Source organism: Tenrec ecaudatus, chromosome 1, assembly GCF_050624435.1.
Source record: "Tenrec ecaudatus isolate mTenEca1 chromosome 1, mTenEca1.hap1, whole genome shotgun sequence".
Classification (NCBI taxonomy): domain Eukaryota; kingdom Metazoa; phylum Chordata; class Mammalia; order Afrosoricida; family Tenrecidae; genus Tenrec; species Tenrec ecaudatus.
In genome coordinates this window covers 214407802-214420219 of record NC_134530.1, presented here as the reverse complement: position 1 = coordinate 214420219, position 12418 = coordinate 214407802, and the positions used below count along the sequence as shown (strand labels likewise).

General features: G+C 41.9%; 1 protein-coding gene across 2 annotated transcripts in view; it reads left to right on the top strand.

Moving 5' to 3' along the window:
• Window positions 1–10566, top strand: part of DENND1B (DENN domain containing 1B) — a 315144-nt gene extending 304578 nt beyond the window's left edge. For both annotated transcript variants that reach the window (XM_075528710.1, XM_075528703.1), the window contains exons 20-22: window positions 3051–3130; window positions 4278–4494; window positions 5253–10566. In XM_075528710.1, coding sequence (XP_075384825.1) covers window positions 3051–3130; window positions 4278–4494; window positions 5253–5789 — 834 coding nt within the window. In that variant the 3' untranslated portion in view covers window positions 5790–10566. The remainder of the gene's footprint in view (window positions 1–3050; window positions 3131–4277; window positions 4495–5252) is intronic.
• The last annotated feature ends 1852 nt before the right edge of the window (window positions 10567–12418 follow it).

Genomic DNA, 12418 nt, shown 5'->3' with positions numbered 1-12418 from the left:
GAACAGGCGCTCATTATTTTAAAAGACAACAACAGAAAGTCTCAGACCCATCATAATTTTATTTCTTGTTGTGTGTTATTGTCTTGAGCCAAAAGTTAAACATGAGACCCCTAGCTGGCATGCGGCCCAGCACATGCAGAGCTCAGTTTAATAACAGTGACTTTCGTCTTTAGAAACAGTGTTGTGTGAGATCGTGTGAATTTGGAGGGGCTGGGTGATGTGTATTATGTATTTCGCACAGTAATACTATTTTCAGTGATGCCTATGTTCCTAGTGCATTTCACGGATTTCTATTTAGCCCGTATGCTTGACATTTATAGTGGTGCCAACTATGCCATTTGCTATCGGGTTGATTCTGACTCAGCATCCTGCTGGGTGTTGAAACACAGGAAGTTACTCTAGGGCTCAGGTCGGTCTCATCCAACTCATGATATTTTCAGTTGCCTCATGCATGTGAAACTTGGGCATTGAATAAGGAAGAGGGCAGAAGAAGTCATGTATTTGAATTATGGCCCGGGCAAAGTATATCGCAAGTACCATGGACTGCCAAAGACCAAACAAATCTGTCTTGGAAGGAGTACAGTCAGAATGCTTCATAGTAGCATTTTGGCTGTATGCGACTTTGTCTCATGCACTTTGGACAGGCTGTCAAGAGAGACCAGTCCCTGAAAAGAGACATCACAGTTGGTAAACTGGGAGGGGTAGCATAAAAGAGGAAGGCTTTTGACAAGATGGATTGACACTGTAGCTGCAACGGTGGGCACAAACTTGGCACAGGTCTAGGAAGTGTTTCATTCTGTGGTATCTTGGGTCACTATGAGTCGAAACCCACTCAACACCACACAACAACCACAAAATGATATTGCAACCATTGTCTGGTGCTATCAGGTTGGTTCCAGTGCAGTGACCACAACAGAACCATAGATCCAAATGTATGTCTGATGACTATACATATAGGGAAATTCACTCTGTACTCCAGCTATATGTTCCCAGGACTTAATTGTGTATAACCATCGTTCCTTTTTACCACTCACCAGAAGTGACGTAGAGTGGGTAAAAGCATAGGGATCAGTTTCTACAGGTTCCGTGTATCTGTTTACAATTTATGCTTATAATACAATGAAATAATGTTCTACATTGGGAGACAGATGTCCAGTGATGTCATGGTTGAAGCTTTCAAATTCTGGTTTGCCGCCGTTCATTCAAAAGGGTGGGCTGCTGTAGTCATTAGCAACCAGAGTACCCAGATGTTGGCTGTTGAATCCATTTTCTTTCCCTCCCCCCTCCGATTAAAGTGTCTGTTAAGCAGTTTAACAAGTTACCATGCCAGTGAGAGGCGCGCAGGGTTAAGTTGTTTATCAGAACATGTCACAGCGATCTTGGAGGTCCGTTAAATACCCAAAGTGGCATCTGACTCCACGATAAGATTCAACCCAAGGCGTCAAGATCCGTGGGTCAACAAGCCCAGCGCCCTGCTCAGAGATACCGCAAAGCATACGCCGGCTACGTGCTCAGTGGGCTGGGATGTCTGTCACTGCTCCGCGCTCTGGGTCTGGTCCGGCTGCTGCTCTTCTGATGCGATCGCTGTCTGCTGCTTCCTCGAGCTTCACTGCATGGGGACCACAGGTCCAGAGGAGGAGCTTCGCAGCTTCACGCCTGGCTCTTGCTGGCAATGAGATCCTTTTTTTTTTAAATCACTTTATTGGGGGCTCTTACAGCTCTTATCACAGTCCATACATTCATTGTGTCAAGCATGTTTGTACATTTGTTGCCATCATTCTCAAAACAATTTCTTTCTACTTGAGCCCTTGATATCAGCTCCTCATTTTCCCCCTCTCCTACTCTCCATTCCTCATGAATCCTTGATAATTTATTTAAAAAAACACACAGCCCCACCCCATGTTTAATCCATTTTCCACTTACCAGAACCAGGACTTTTAGGGAATGACTTGTAGGTCCAGTACAGAGACTGTTTCAGTTGAAGGGAGGTGTTGTGTCAAGCACCAGAAGCGGGCTTGTCAGAGATTTCTGAGGCCGCGTCGAACAGATCGAAGTGCTGCCACTAGCCAAAGATGGGGCCAAGTTTTAAAGACCATTTATTTATTTAAAAAAACTTTTAAAACATATGCAGAATTCCCACCTGTCATTTTGTCGTCTTGTGTGTTGCTGTAAGGCTGTGCCACCGGTGTTTCCGAGACCAGTAGGATCACCCAAAGATGGACAGGATTTTGGAAAGCGTTGAGACTCAGAATAGACTGCACAGAAGGATAGGGACTCACTTCTGAGGACTCAGCTCCTGGAAACCTTGTCAGATACTGAAAACCTCGTGACTAGACTGGTAAACGGGGAAGAGATGGAAATTGTCAAAGATGGCATCATGTTGGGATCCACAAGCAACCCTCATGGATGCAGCAGTCAACGAGTCAAATGACACTTTGCATTTTATGGGTAAATCGACTGCACGAGACATCTTTAAAGTGTTAAAGAGAATGGCTTTTACTTTGAGCATTACAATGTTTGTAAAGGTATTTTAAAAATAATGTAGTCATCATATAATTTAAAGAAAGGGAAATTTGAAACTCAAAATGGCTACGATAGATTGAACCATGTCAAATAGATCAAAAATCATCTGGATATTTTTAAAAGACCTCTAATTTCTCCATTAGAGAGTCTTGGGATAAACTTCTTGTGGTTGGGAGAATACAGATGGCTGATACAAGAAATAAGATCGACAAGTATATGGTTGAAACTGGGAGAGTGGGTATGATATAAGTCGAGTATTCATAAATCAGGCAGTGCTAAGACTGTGTGGTGGTATATATATCCATATATAAATTAAACATAATGGGGTTTATTTCCTATTAGTTTGAAGAGCTAAAAAATGTTGAAATAAATATTGTGATTTTTCTCTCCTTCCTCCTGTCCTGTAGTCTTGAAATGTCCGGAATGTGTATGACTTTTAAAAGTGTTCCTAATCAAATCGTTTCTTTACAATTTACTAAAGGAACTTCTTAAACTGTTAATGCCCGTGGTCTGTTCACCTCCTTTAGGCTCGCTTAACGAGGCCTCTGAAGAGCCTGGACAGTGCTCCGTATGGCGAGGACGAGGACGACCTGGAACGAGCAAGCAGGTAAATGAGGGCTTATGCGGGGACACGGCAGCGAGGGCGTTTCGGATGCTGGGACACGGCTGCGAGGGCGTTTCGTATGCGGGGACGCGGCAGCGAGGGCGTTTCGGATGCGGGGACACGGCTGCGAGGGCGTTTCGGATGCAGGGACACGGCTGCGAGGGCGTTTCGGATGCGGGGACACGGCTGCGAGGGCGTTTCGGATGCTGGGACGCGGCAGCGAGGGCGTTTCGGATGCGGGGACACGGCTGCGAGGGCGTTTTGGACGCTGAATGAAGTTTGGAAGGCTGCACACTCCCGCGTTAAATAAAAGCTCCTTTCAGTGTCACAAAATAGCCCGTGTTGTTTTGGAGCATCGTGAAGAATTTAACTTGGGTTAGAGAAAGCCGGCTAGGCATGAAACACTGTGTCCCCTGCTGGTCAGGAGTACAGCTAGCGAGGTGACTGGACCGGCATTAAGGGCAAAGGAAGCCTACCTAAACTGGTTTGCTCCTTTTCTGCTGAAGGGGCCCGGTCGGATACCACAAACAATGATAACAGTCAGTTGAACCAAATGGAATGGGAAGAGGGATAAGTATGTATCCAAAGAACAAACTTAATACAAAGTTTTCAAAAAAACTTAATACAAAGTAAGGAAGAAAAGAATAATAGTATATGTAACATTTTGGCACTTTTAAGATATTCAAGTATGATAAAATAGAAATGCTTTCTCTTCCAATAAGCATATCTCTGCCTATGTAAAATAATGTATGCGTTCTTCTCTAAAACACATGAAAAGTCAACAAAAGGAAAGCATCTAATACCGTGGAAAGCAAAGCTGAAGCTGTGGCAAGCTTTCCCAGTGTGGAATCTAGTTGAGGGAAGCCCTCAAGTCCACAGAATTAAGTTCAGGGAAAGCCCTGCCATTCTCCCAGATTGAGAAGGTACCATGAACCTTTTGCTTGTTGTTGGATGTGCTCAAAACTTCCAGTATGGAAATTAGTACATGCATTGCTTTCAAGAATTTGTCCAGGGATCAAGTATTGATTTTCTTGTGAAACGCCAGTTTGGTTTCAGAGCCGTCTCGCTAATGGCCAGCACTTGAGGAGAGGCTCCTTACATGTGGCAGGTGTGGTTCTACAGCTACCATCGCTGCTTTGTCTTTCTTCAGATTGTCTTCGGAAGATGGCGAGGAGGCGTGTACTTATCTTTATGAAAGCGATGACTCCATGGAAGCCAGAATCAAGGCTCCACACTCAGGGGAGATGGACCTGCTGGGCGAGATCCTGGACACGCTGAGCACGCACAGCTCAGACCAAGGGAAGCTCGCAGCTGCCAGGAGCTTGGATTTCTTTAGATCAATGGATGATATTGATTACAAACCGACGGTTAGTTGATTTTTCCACATGTGCAATTAAACGAGCACATTCTTGCCTTTCCTGTTCCTGCCTGATCACTTAACTTTAGTTATAAGGAAATATTTAATCCCTAATAGGTAATGTCAACACTTCAAAAAAGATCTTAACATTTAATCATGAAGAATTATTTTAGTCACAAAACCTCATTATTCTCCATTCTCTTTATCTCATCCTGGTGGTTTTTATTATTAATTGAAATTTTTCTGTCAAGCCATATTTTCTTATAATCAAATTTTGTAGTTGTCTTCTCTAGGGAATTTGCTTATTTGTAAGACACAAGTTTCCTACTGGTTTTCTATCTTTCTTGAGTCTTCAGAAACTATTTCCATAATGTATTTATTTCCATTTTTTCCATCTCAGTGTTTCAAAATGAAGCAAACCAACCCTTTGTGAACCCCAAGAGACCACTTATGAGCAATGACAGCCTTGTTCCTACTTGACTCCTACACTTGGCATTGATTATCACGTAACATTGATTATATAACAATGCCGAGGTGCAATTTCCTACATCAGAATTCCAAGGAGCTGCGAATCGAAGCCCGTTCCCCTTATTCCTCTTCTGAGGCCCACTTAGGACACATTGGAATGCGCTGCTCTAGAGCTTCTGGGTGGCTCTTCAAGGTCCTGGTCTTGCCAGACACTGACTTTGATTTCAAAATGGAGAAAGAAATATTGCTAAATCAATGCTAGCATTTTATTCAAAATGTTGCACTTGTTTCTTCTTCTAGAACAAATCCAATGCTCCCAGTGAGAATAACCTGTCCCTGCTTGGTGGTGGTTCGGGGGACCAAGTGGAGTGGAATCTTGGCCAGGACGACAGTGCCCTCCACGGCAAGCATCTGCCTCCATCTCCCAGGAAGCGGGTGTCCTCTGGTGGCTTCACAGAGTCACTGTTTATCCTGAAGGAGGAAAATAGTGAAAAAGCCCTGAGCCCGGACCCTGTGAACGGCCCTAGCCCAGCGGACAAGCCAACTGCAGAGTCAGGACGGGGCTTCCCGCTAGCTCCTCCTGAGACTCTTGAGATGGATCAAGGAAAGCCAGAGCAGAGAGAAACACTAAGCCAGGTTTCAGACGATCTGCTCACACCCAGCCCGGGGCGAAGGCCATCCACTTCCGTGCCTTGGGAGAAAGCAGGGAAGGAAGCCAAAGAGACCACGGAAGACATTGGACTGCTTCAGGAAGTCGTGTCATTATGTCACATCCCATCGGCTCTCCAACAAGGTTTAAACATTTCAGAAGAAAACGGAAGTGGAAACCAAGCTTAAATCAGCCACTTGCCTCCAGACGTCTCTGGAGACATTCTAGAATTCCATGTAATCTGTGTAATAAACAGACATGTAGGAATGACAACACTGAATACTATTTAAGACTTATTTTCATTAGGAGCATACATTTCTACTTGTTCTTGTTATGGACAGATGGTGTCCACTGATTTTTAAAATGTAAAGCTACGTCTTATACAACTCTCTTCAATCAGGTACTAGTTTGTATGTGCATTGAGGTATGCATTGAACATACGACTTTCCAGTATTTGGTGCTTAATGCCATTCATCTTATTTAAGCTAAGTGTGCATCTATAACCCCTGCATACAGCCATTAGCTACTCTACTAATCTGGTTGAGCATGAACTGATTAAGACATCAAAACTAGCCTGAAACTGTTGACCCACTAAATGCCTTAACCTTAAGCCTTTATTAATTAGGTATCCTTAAATAATTTATGGAATTACATGTAAGTTTTTGAAAGATAGGTTGTTAGTGTTCTCCAGAGCAATAATGACTTTTTTTACTTTGGAATCTAGGTCAAACTTCACCTGTTTGTAGTTGAAAAGCTCTCTTGTAGAAATATTGAGTTTATTTACAGAAGGACACTGAAGCCATGCTTCCCCATTCTCAAGACACACGCTTACCTTTCACTCAGTGACATGGAGGATGCGCTGCATTACAATGTGAAGTGGGTTATTCTGTTTACAAATGAGACACTTTAAATGTTTCCCAATCTCTCTCTCTCTCTCTGCCTTTACCAACCAGGAGTCCCCTTCCCCAAATGCAATATAAATGACCATGATAAGAAAGTAGTGTCTTTTTTTCCCTTACTACTAATTCTCTATTACCAAGCTTCATACCCTTATCTCAAGTTCTCCTCTTAAAAGAATTTATATTATTAGACATTTCAGATGTACAGAAAAATGAAAGAGGTAGTGCAGAAAGTTTCTACATTATATTTACCCTCCCCTCTTCCTGCCCCCCCCCAACACAAACACACAGTCTCCTGTAGTCTCGACACCTTAGTATGGTACATTTGTTAAAAGTAGTGAACCTGTCTCAATGCGTTATGTTAACTAAAGTTCCTTATGTTATTCAAATGTCCTTACATTGTTTTCTGCTCCGTGGCCCATCTAGGACACCACATCGCATGTAGTTGTTGTGTCTTCTTAGGCTCCCCTTAACTGTGACCAGAACACCAGTGGTACACCGGGCTAAACACCGGGCTGCTACCCACAGGTCTGGGCTGTAGGAGATTGCAAAGATCAGAATTGACTCAGGAGCAGTGGGCTTGGTTTCAGTGGGTTGACTGATCTTTTCTCAGACTCTCCTTGTTTTTGATGACCTTTAGATTGTTTTGAGGAGCACTGGGTGGATGTAATATAGGATGTCCTTCTGTTGGAATTTTTCTAATGTTTTTCTTGTGATTGGACTGGGCTTACATGTTTTCAGAAGGAGAATTACAAAGGCAAATGCTACTTTCATCATATGGCAGGCACATGCTGCCGTGATTGATGCATGCTGCAACTGGCTCTGTGAAGCAGACCAGGTAGGTGGTGTTTGTCAGGGTTTTCACTGGAAGGTCCTCTTTTTGTCTCTTTTCTGTGTTGTGCTCCTTGGAAGGACATCCCTAGGTGTAGAGGCAACACTTCAACAGTAAGCAGTTGTGCTTCCCAGCCCTGTTTGTGACCACAGTTACATAAACTACTTGGAATTCTTCTGTACAGGAGATTTGTCTCTTCTCCCCTGAAATTTACATCGAAGCTTTAGCTTTCCTCGGAGAAGGACTCATGCATCGATCGCTTCTAGATAAACCAAACCAAACCCTGCCAGGTGCTGTGCTTCATGATGGGCTAGACTAAGGACTGACATGTCGTTGAGAGGGAGCAGTGTTGTTCTAAATAATTATTATCGGTGTACTCAGTTTATCTCTTCTCTATACATTGCCCATCATGGATGACTTTTTTTTAAATCCCTTCTGAGAAAACATGTTTGAGAGATCATTCAATAAAATCTATCAGGACTTTATAATTTTTAGTTTAAAAAATCATGGAAAACCATTTGTTTTAAACATAACTTTATAAATGTTGTAACTAGGCCAGTCTTTAAAACCCTTAAAGAAAATCACCAAGTTATTGTTGTTTTAAAAAAGAATTTCCAAAATCTAAATGGATGCTTTTATTTGGGACAGTTAGCTATTCCTGGCTTATCAGGGAAAACAAACCTTGTTTTCCTTCTTAGGATGGACTTTACATATACTAAAGAAAATCAGGTTTACTCATTTTTTTAAAACTCTTGGTTCTTGTCTAATTCTGCTGTTAACTGCTCGTTGCAAAATTCTGTTTTACTTTGGTGAAATACATAGTAAAGACCGTTTATCAGAAAAACTCTTACATGAGAAGGAAAAAAGTTCATTCCAGTGAACTTTTAGCAAATATTTCTTCATAATTTGTGTAAAGAACCTACAGCAGCCTTCTGATGGGAATTTTTGAATGAGTTTTTGCCTCAGATTTGATAGTTGGAAGAATGAGATCTATGGAATAACATAGGCCATACTTGGATTTTAGTCCATTTATAAACACCACACCCTCAGAAATATAAGTTTTGGGGGCAAGTGTTATCTTTCAGTCTGCTTACAAAACATTTGGCTGGATGACTATTGTTGGGGCATAATTAGCCCTTAACAAGTAACATATTTGTCTCAAGATATTTTAAAGTGACCTGTGCCTTATTTTAACATACATAATTAGCTGTTATTTTTAAAGACTAAAATAAAAAAGGCTACATGTTATTGTTGAAGGTCAGTAGCAAGTATTCTTGGTAGTGTAGGCCATTGAGTGTTGAATAGCCTAAGTCTGCTCTTAAGCTAGCCTTTCCAGTATTATGGTGGATGTCGGGAAAATGAAGTAATACTGAGATGAGTTCTTAAATCAAAATGTTGTTCATGTTCTACTGTTCATATTTTCTATTGCAACTAAACCAAATATTTGTAACATTCCCCATTCTACTGGAAAAACATTTTTTTGTTTTTGTTTTTCTTCAAAGAAGCAACACCTGTTATATATCAGGATTATATAAAAGAATAAGACTTTAGGTTTGGGTACACAGTCTTTTATAAAGCTTCTAAGACTGAGTTATAATTCTCTCCAGATTCTTTTGCCTTTACCCCTTGCCCTTAGATCTGTGCCCGCGGCATTTCAGGGATAAAGAGGAGCAGTGTGGGAATTTAGGAGCTCTTGTTGTATAAACTACTGTTGGGTTTTATATTTTGTTGGCTACCTATTTTACAAAAATATTGCATGATTAGTTTCCTGATTAAAATAAATTAATAACTCATTTATTTATAAAGCATTATCAAATCTCTGTACCACTCATATGCACGGTACTATGGTAACTGAGAATGTGGGGGCGTGAAAAATTTGAGATTGTCCATGTTCTCAAGGAACCAATTAAAATGAATTTCAGACCTCTGTGAATAATACTGATGATGATGATAATAATAAGAAATAATAATAGTTTTCCTAGCAGTAATTACTCTGAGAATCTAAATACCAAAAACTAATAAAAGTTTCTTTTCATAGCTGCTTAATCTAAAGCATGCCGCCAGTAGAGAATCATAGTATTGTTTGTAATTTCAGTAACTTGCTCTCTCTATTCTGCCAAGTAGAATGAGCTGCTACCTACGGTAACCACTTGTAAAGGATAGACCCAGAGACGACTCTTAGCAAATGTGTGTCGTTCATCTGATTCTCTGGCACTGTTCTGCTCCTCCACTTTTTAACCAAATAGTGCAGGGCTCCCTGTAATGGCCTGATGCTCCCAACACCTAGGACCACTTTACTCAGCTTAGGACTAACCGCGCGTGGACGCATGTTGTTTGGAAGTCCAATTTCTACCTTGGTAGCAACATCCTTCAGAAATAGCCCTCTCACCTCTTTTAAAATTAAAACTCTGTGATAGTACTGTTGATGGGATCCCGCACTTATATTCAAGTAATAAGACCCAAGAACGCCGATGACGGTTGTTTCTTAAATACGGTGAAGAAGTAAGTTTCTAATCAAGAAAAGAAAACAATATTACCAGAATCCTCTGACCGTCACACTCTTCTAGAAATTTTGGGGTTTCAGGTAAAGGTTGCTGATTTTCTGGAATAAATGTTCTAATTGCTTTTCATTTAGCAATTTGAGTAGGCAGCTGTAAATCAGAATAAGTCTGAGAATGCAAAATGAATTCCCAAATCACATCTCCCCCAGCATTCCTTAGTATAGGAAATAGATGGCAGTATTGACATCTTTCCCTTACCAAACCCATTAATATCATTTGTGTATGTTTTAAGCAACCCAGTTAACATTTTTGATTTGGTCAGTATCTTGGGAATTGCGTGCATTTAGATAGAATGTATTTTATTTGGAAAATAATAGGATTTTGTGCAATATTGTGTGTGTAATTTAGTTATTATGAATATGCAATCATTTCTGGCAGATGCCTTAAGGTCATGTTTTTCAGTATTTGTTTAGGACTGAAACTGTGTTACTGCTTTATGCTAGACACAGAAAAGGTAAAGGTATCTGTGAAAACCTCCTGAGCGCGGAGATTCCATTGATTGTTCTTGCATCCTGAGGCTACAGTGTAAATCATCTCCAACGCGGACTGCTATTGGGAAGGACACTGTGCATAAACGTGTTGCTTTGGGAATGAAAAAAATATATGCAAATAAATATCGGATCCACATTGCCATAAAGTGCCCCCAACAGTGCAGTTATACAATAAAATTGATCACAATGAAAACATTTGCATGTTGTTGACTTCTCCTTTAGAATCATCTCATTGTCCCCCGCAGTCTTTTTAGGCTGGCCTGTGTGAGCGGTATCTTCTTGGATGTATAATCAACTGATTTTATTCGTTTCTAAAATCATTAGAAAAGACGAAACTATTAGGAGGGTCACTATTTGGAACACCACGGGACTATCCAAGCCAAGCGATTCTGTTGCTTGCCCTCACTTAAGGAAGGTTTGAGGACAGAGAATGAAATCCAGTCTAGTACTGGCAGACTTCAACAGGTTGGTGAAAATGTAGATGATCTTTTAGTTCCAGAGCTCCACAGAGTGTTTGAAGCCCCAGTACAGAGGAGCAGCCCTCGGGCCCTGGAGGAGTCAGGAGCTCCTTATCCAAGAGTTGTGTCGACTCCGCCGAGAAGGAAGGTGCAGTTCCTCATGAGACAGACACATCGCTATCTGGGTGCAGACTTCCTGAGAGCACTGTGCTGAATGGTCCATATTTCCACAGAAGCAAAGACCGTTACCCTTGCAAGCCTAGAACTCAGCTAACTTTTAACGATTTGTATTTTTCACACTCAGCCTGCCACTTTCACAAGTAAATAGTCTTAATACCGCTCACTGGCTGGGTATGAGGTCATTTCTGATTCATTTCATTGCAGAAACACAGTTACATTTTTATGTAGAGATGGAAGGAAAATTATTCCGTATTATTATGGAGAAAGTCTGAGGATTTTCTTACCTATAGCTGAAAAGACTGAGGTGCCTAACCTGTGAGAAAAAGTTGGGGTGCATGCGGAAAATAAGAGAGTGTATTGTGAAAGGTTCCAAGCACGTGAAACCCTTCCCCGGGTTCAACCAATGATGTGGGCCTGCAAATTCTCAAAGCTTTATCTCTCTGTAAAACAGAAAGGCCTGCCTTCTTAGAACTACTCATTTAATATGTACTGAGAAACACCTCTGTTCATAGCAGCTGCCACATCATTTGAGGCCCAGAAATTATTCCTATTTATCTAACTTCATTCGAAGTCATGTTTGTTTGGAGTATAAAAATCATAAAATACCACAAGAAATCTTAGATTTCTACTAGCCCTGTGTCTGTGAACCTAGCTTTTTTATCAGAGTCACCACAGAGCTTAAAGCAGATGCCTGGGCTGCACGTTCCAGTGTTTACGGAGTGGTACTATAATTAGTCCTCCTAAGTGTAGGTGAGGAGACAGGTACACACACCAAAGGGCGGTCTGATGATTCCACAGCAGTGTCTGACCAAGCCGGGAATTGAACCCGGCTGACTTCTGAAAGGCAGGCGAGATGTGGCTTCTATGGGTCTGTCCTGTCCTGTCCTGTAGGGTCACATTGCAGTCAAATGAGCACCGACCTATAGTGATGCTTTCTACAACAGAGCGTAGCACTGCCCGGCCTGCACCATCCTCCCAGGGTTCTGTTGGCGCCCATCACGGCAGCCGCTGTGGCCATGCTGCACATTGAGGATGGGTCTCTTTTGCACTGACCTGTCACTTGACCAAGCATGATGCCCTTTTCCAGGGACTGGTCTTCCCCAAGAACATGTCCAGTGCCTGTGAGATGAAGTCTCGCCATCCTCACTTCTAGAGCATTCTGGCTGGGCTCTGTTTGTGTCTGGCAGTCCACGGCACTTTCACTGTTCTTCACCAATACCATGCTCCCAATGCATTCATTCGTTTTCAGGCTTCTGGATTTACTGTCTAACTTTCACATGAATATGGGTCAGTGGAAACTAACATGGTGGCCTGGGTCAGGCGCCTCTTAGCCCTCAATGAGACATCCTTGATTTCAGTGCATGTGCGTGATGGCTGTGATATGCATGCGCCATAG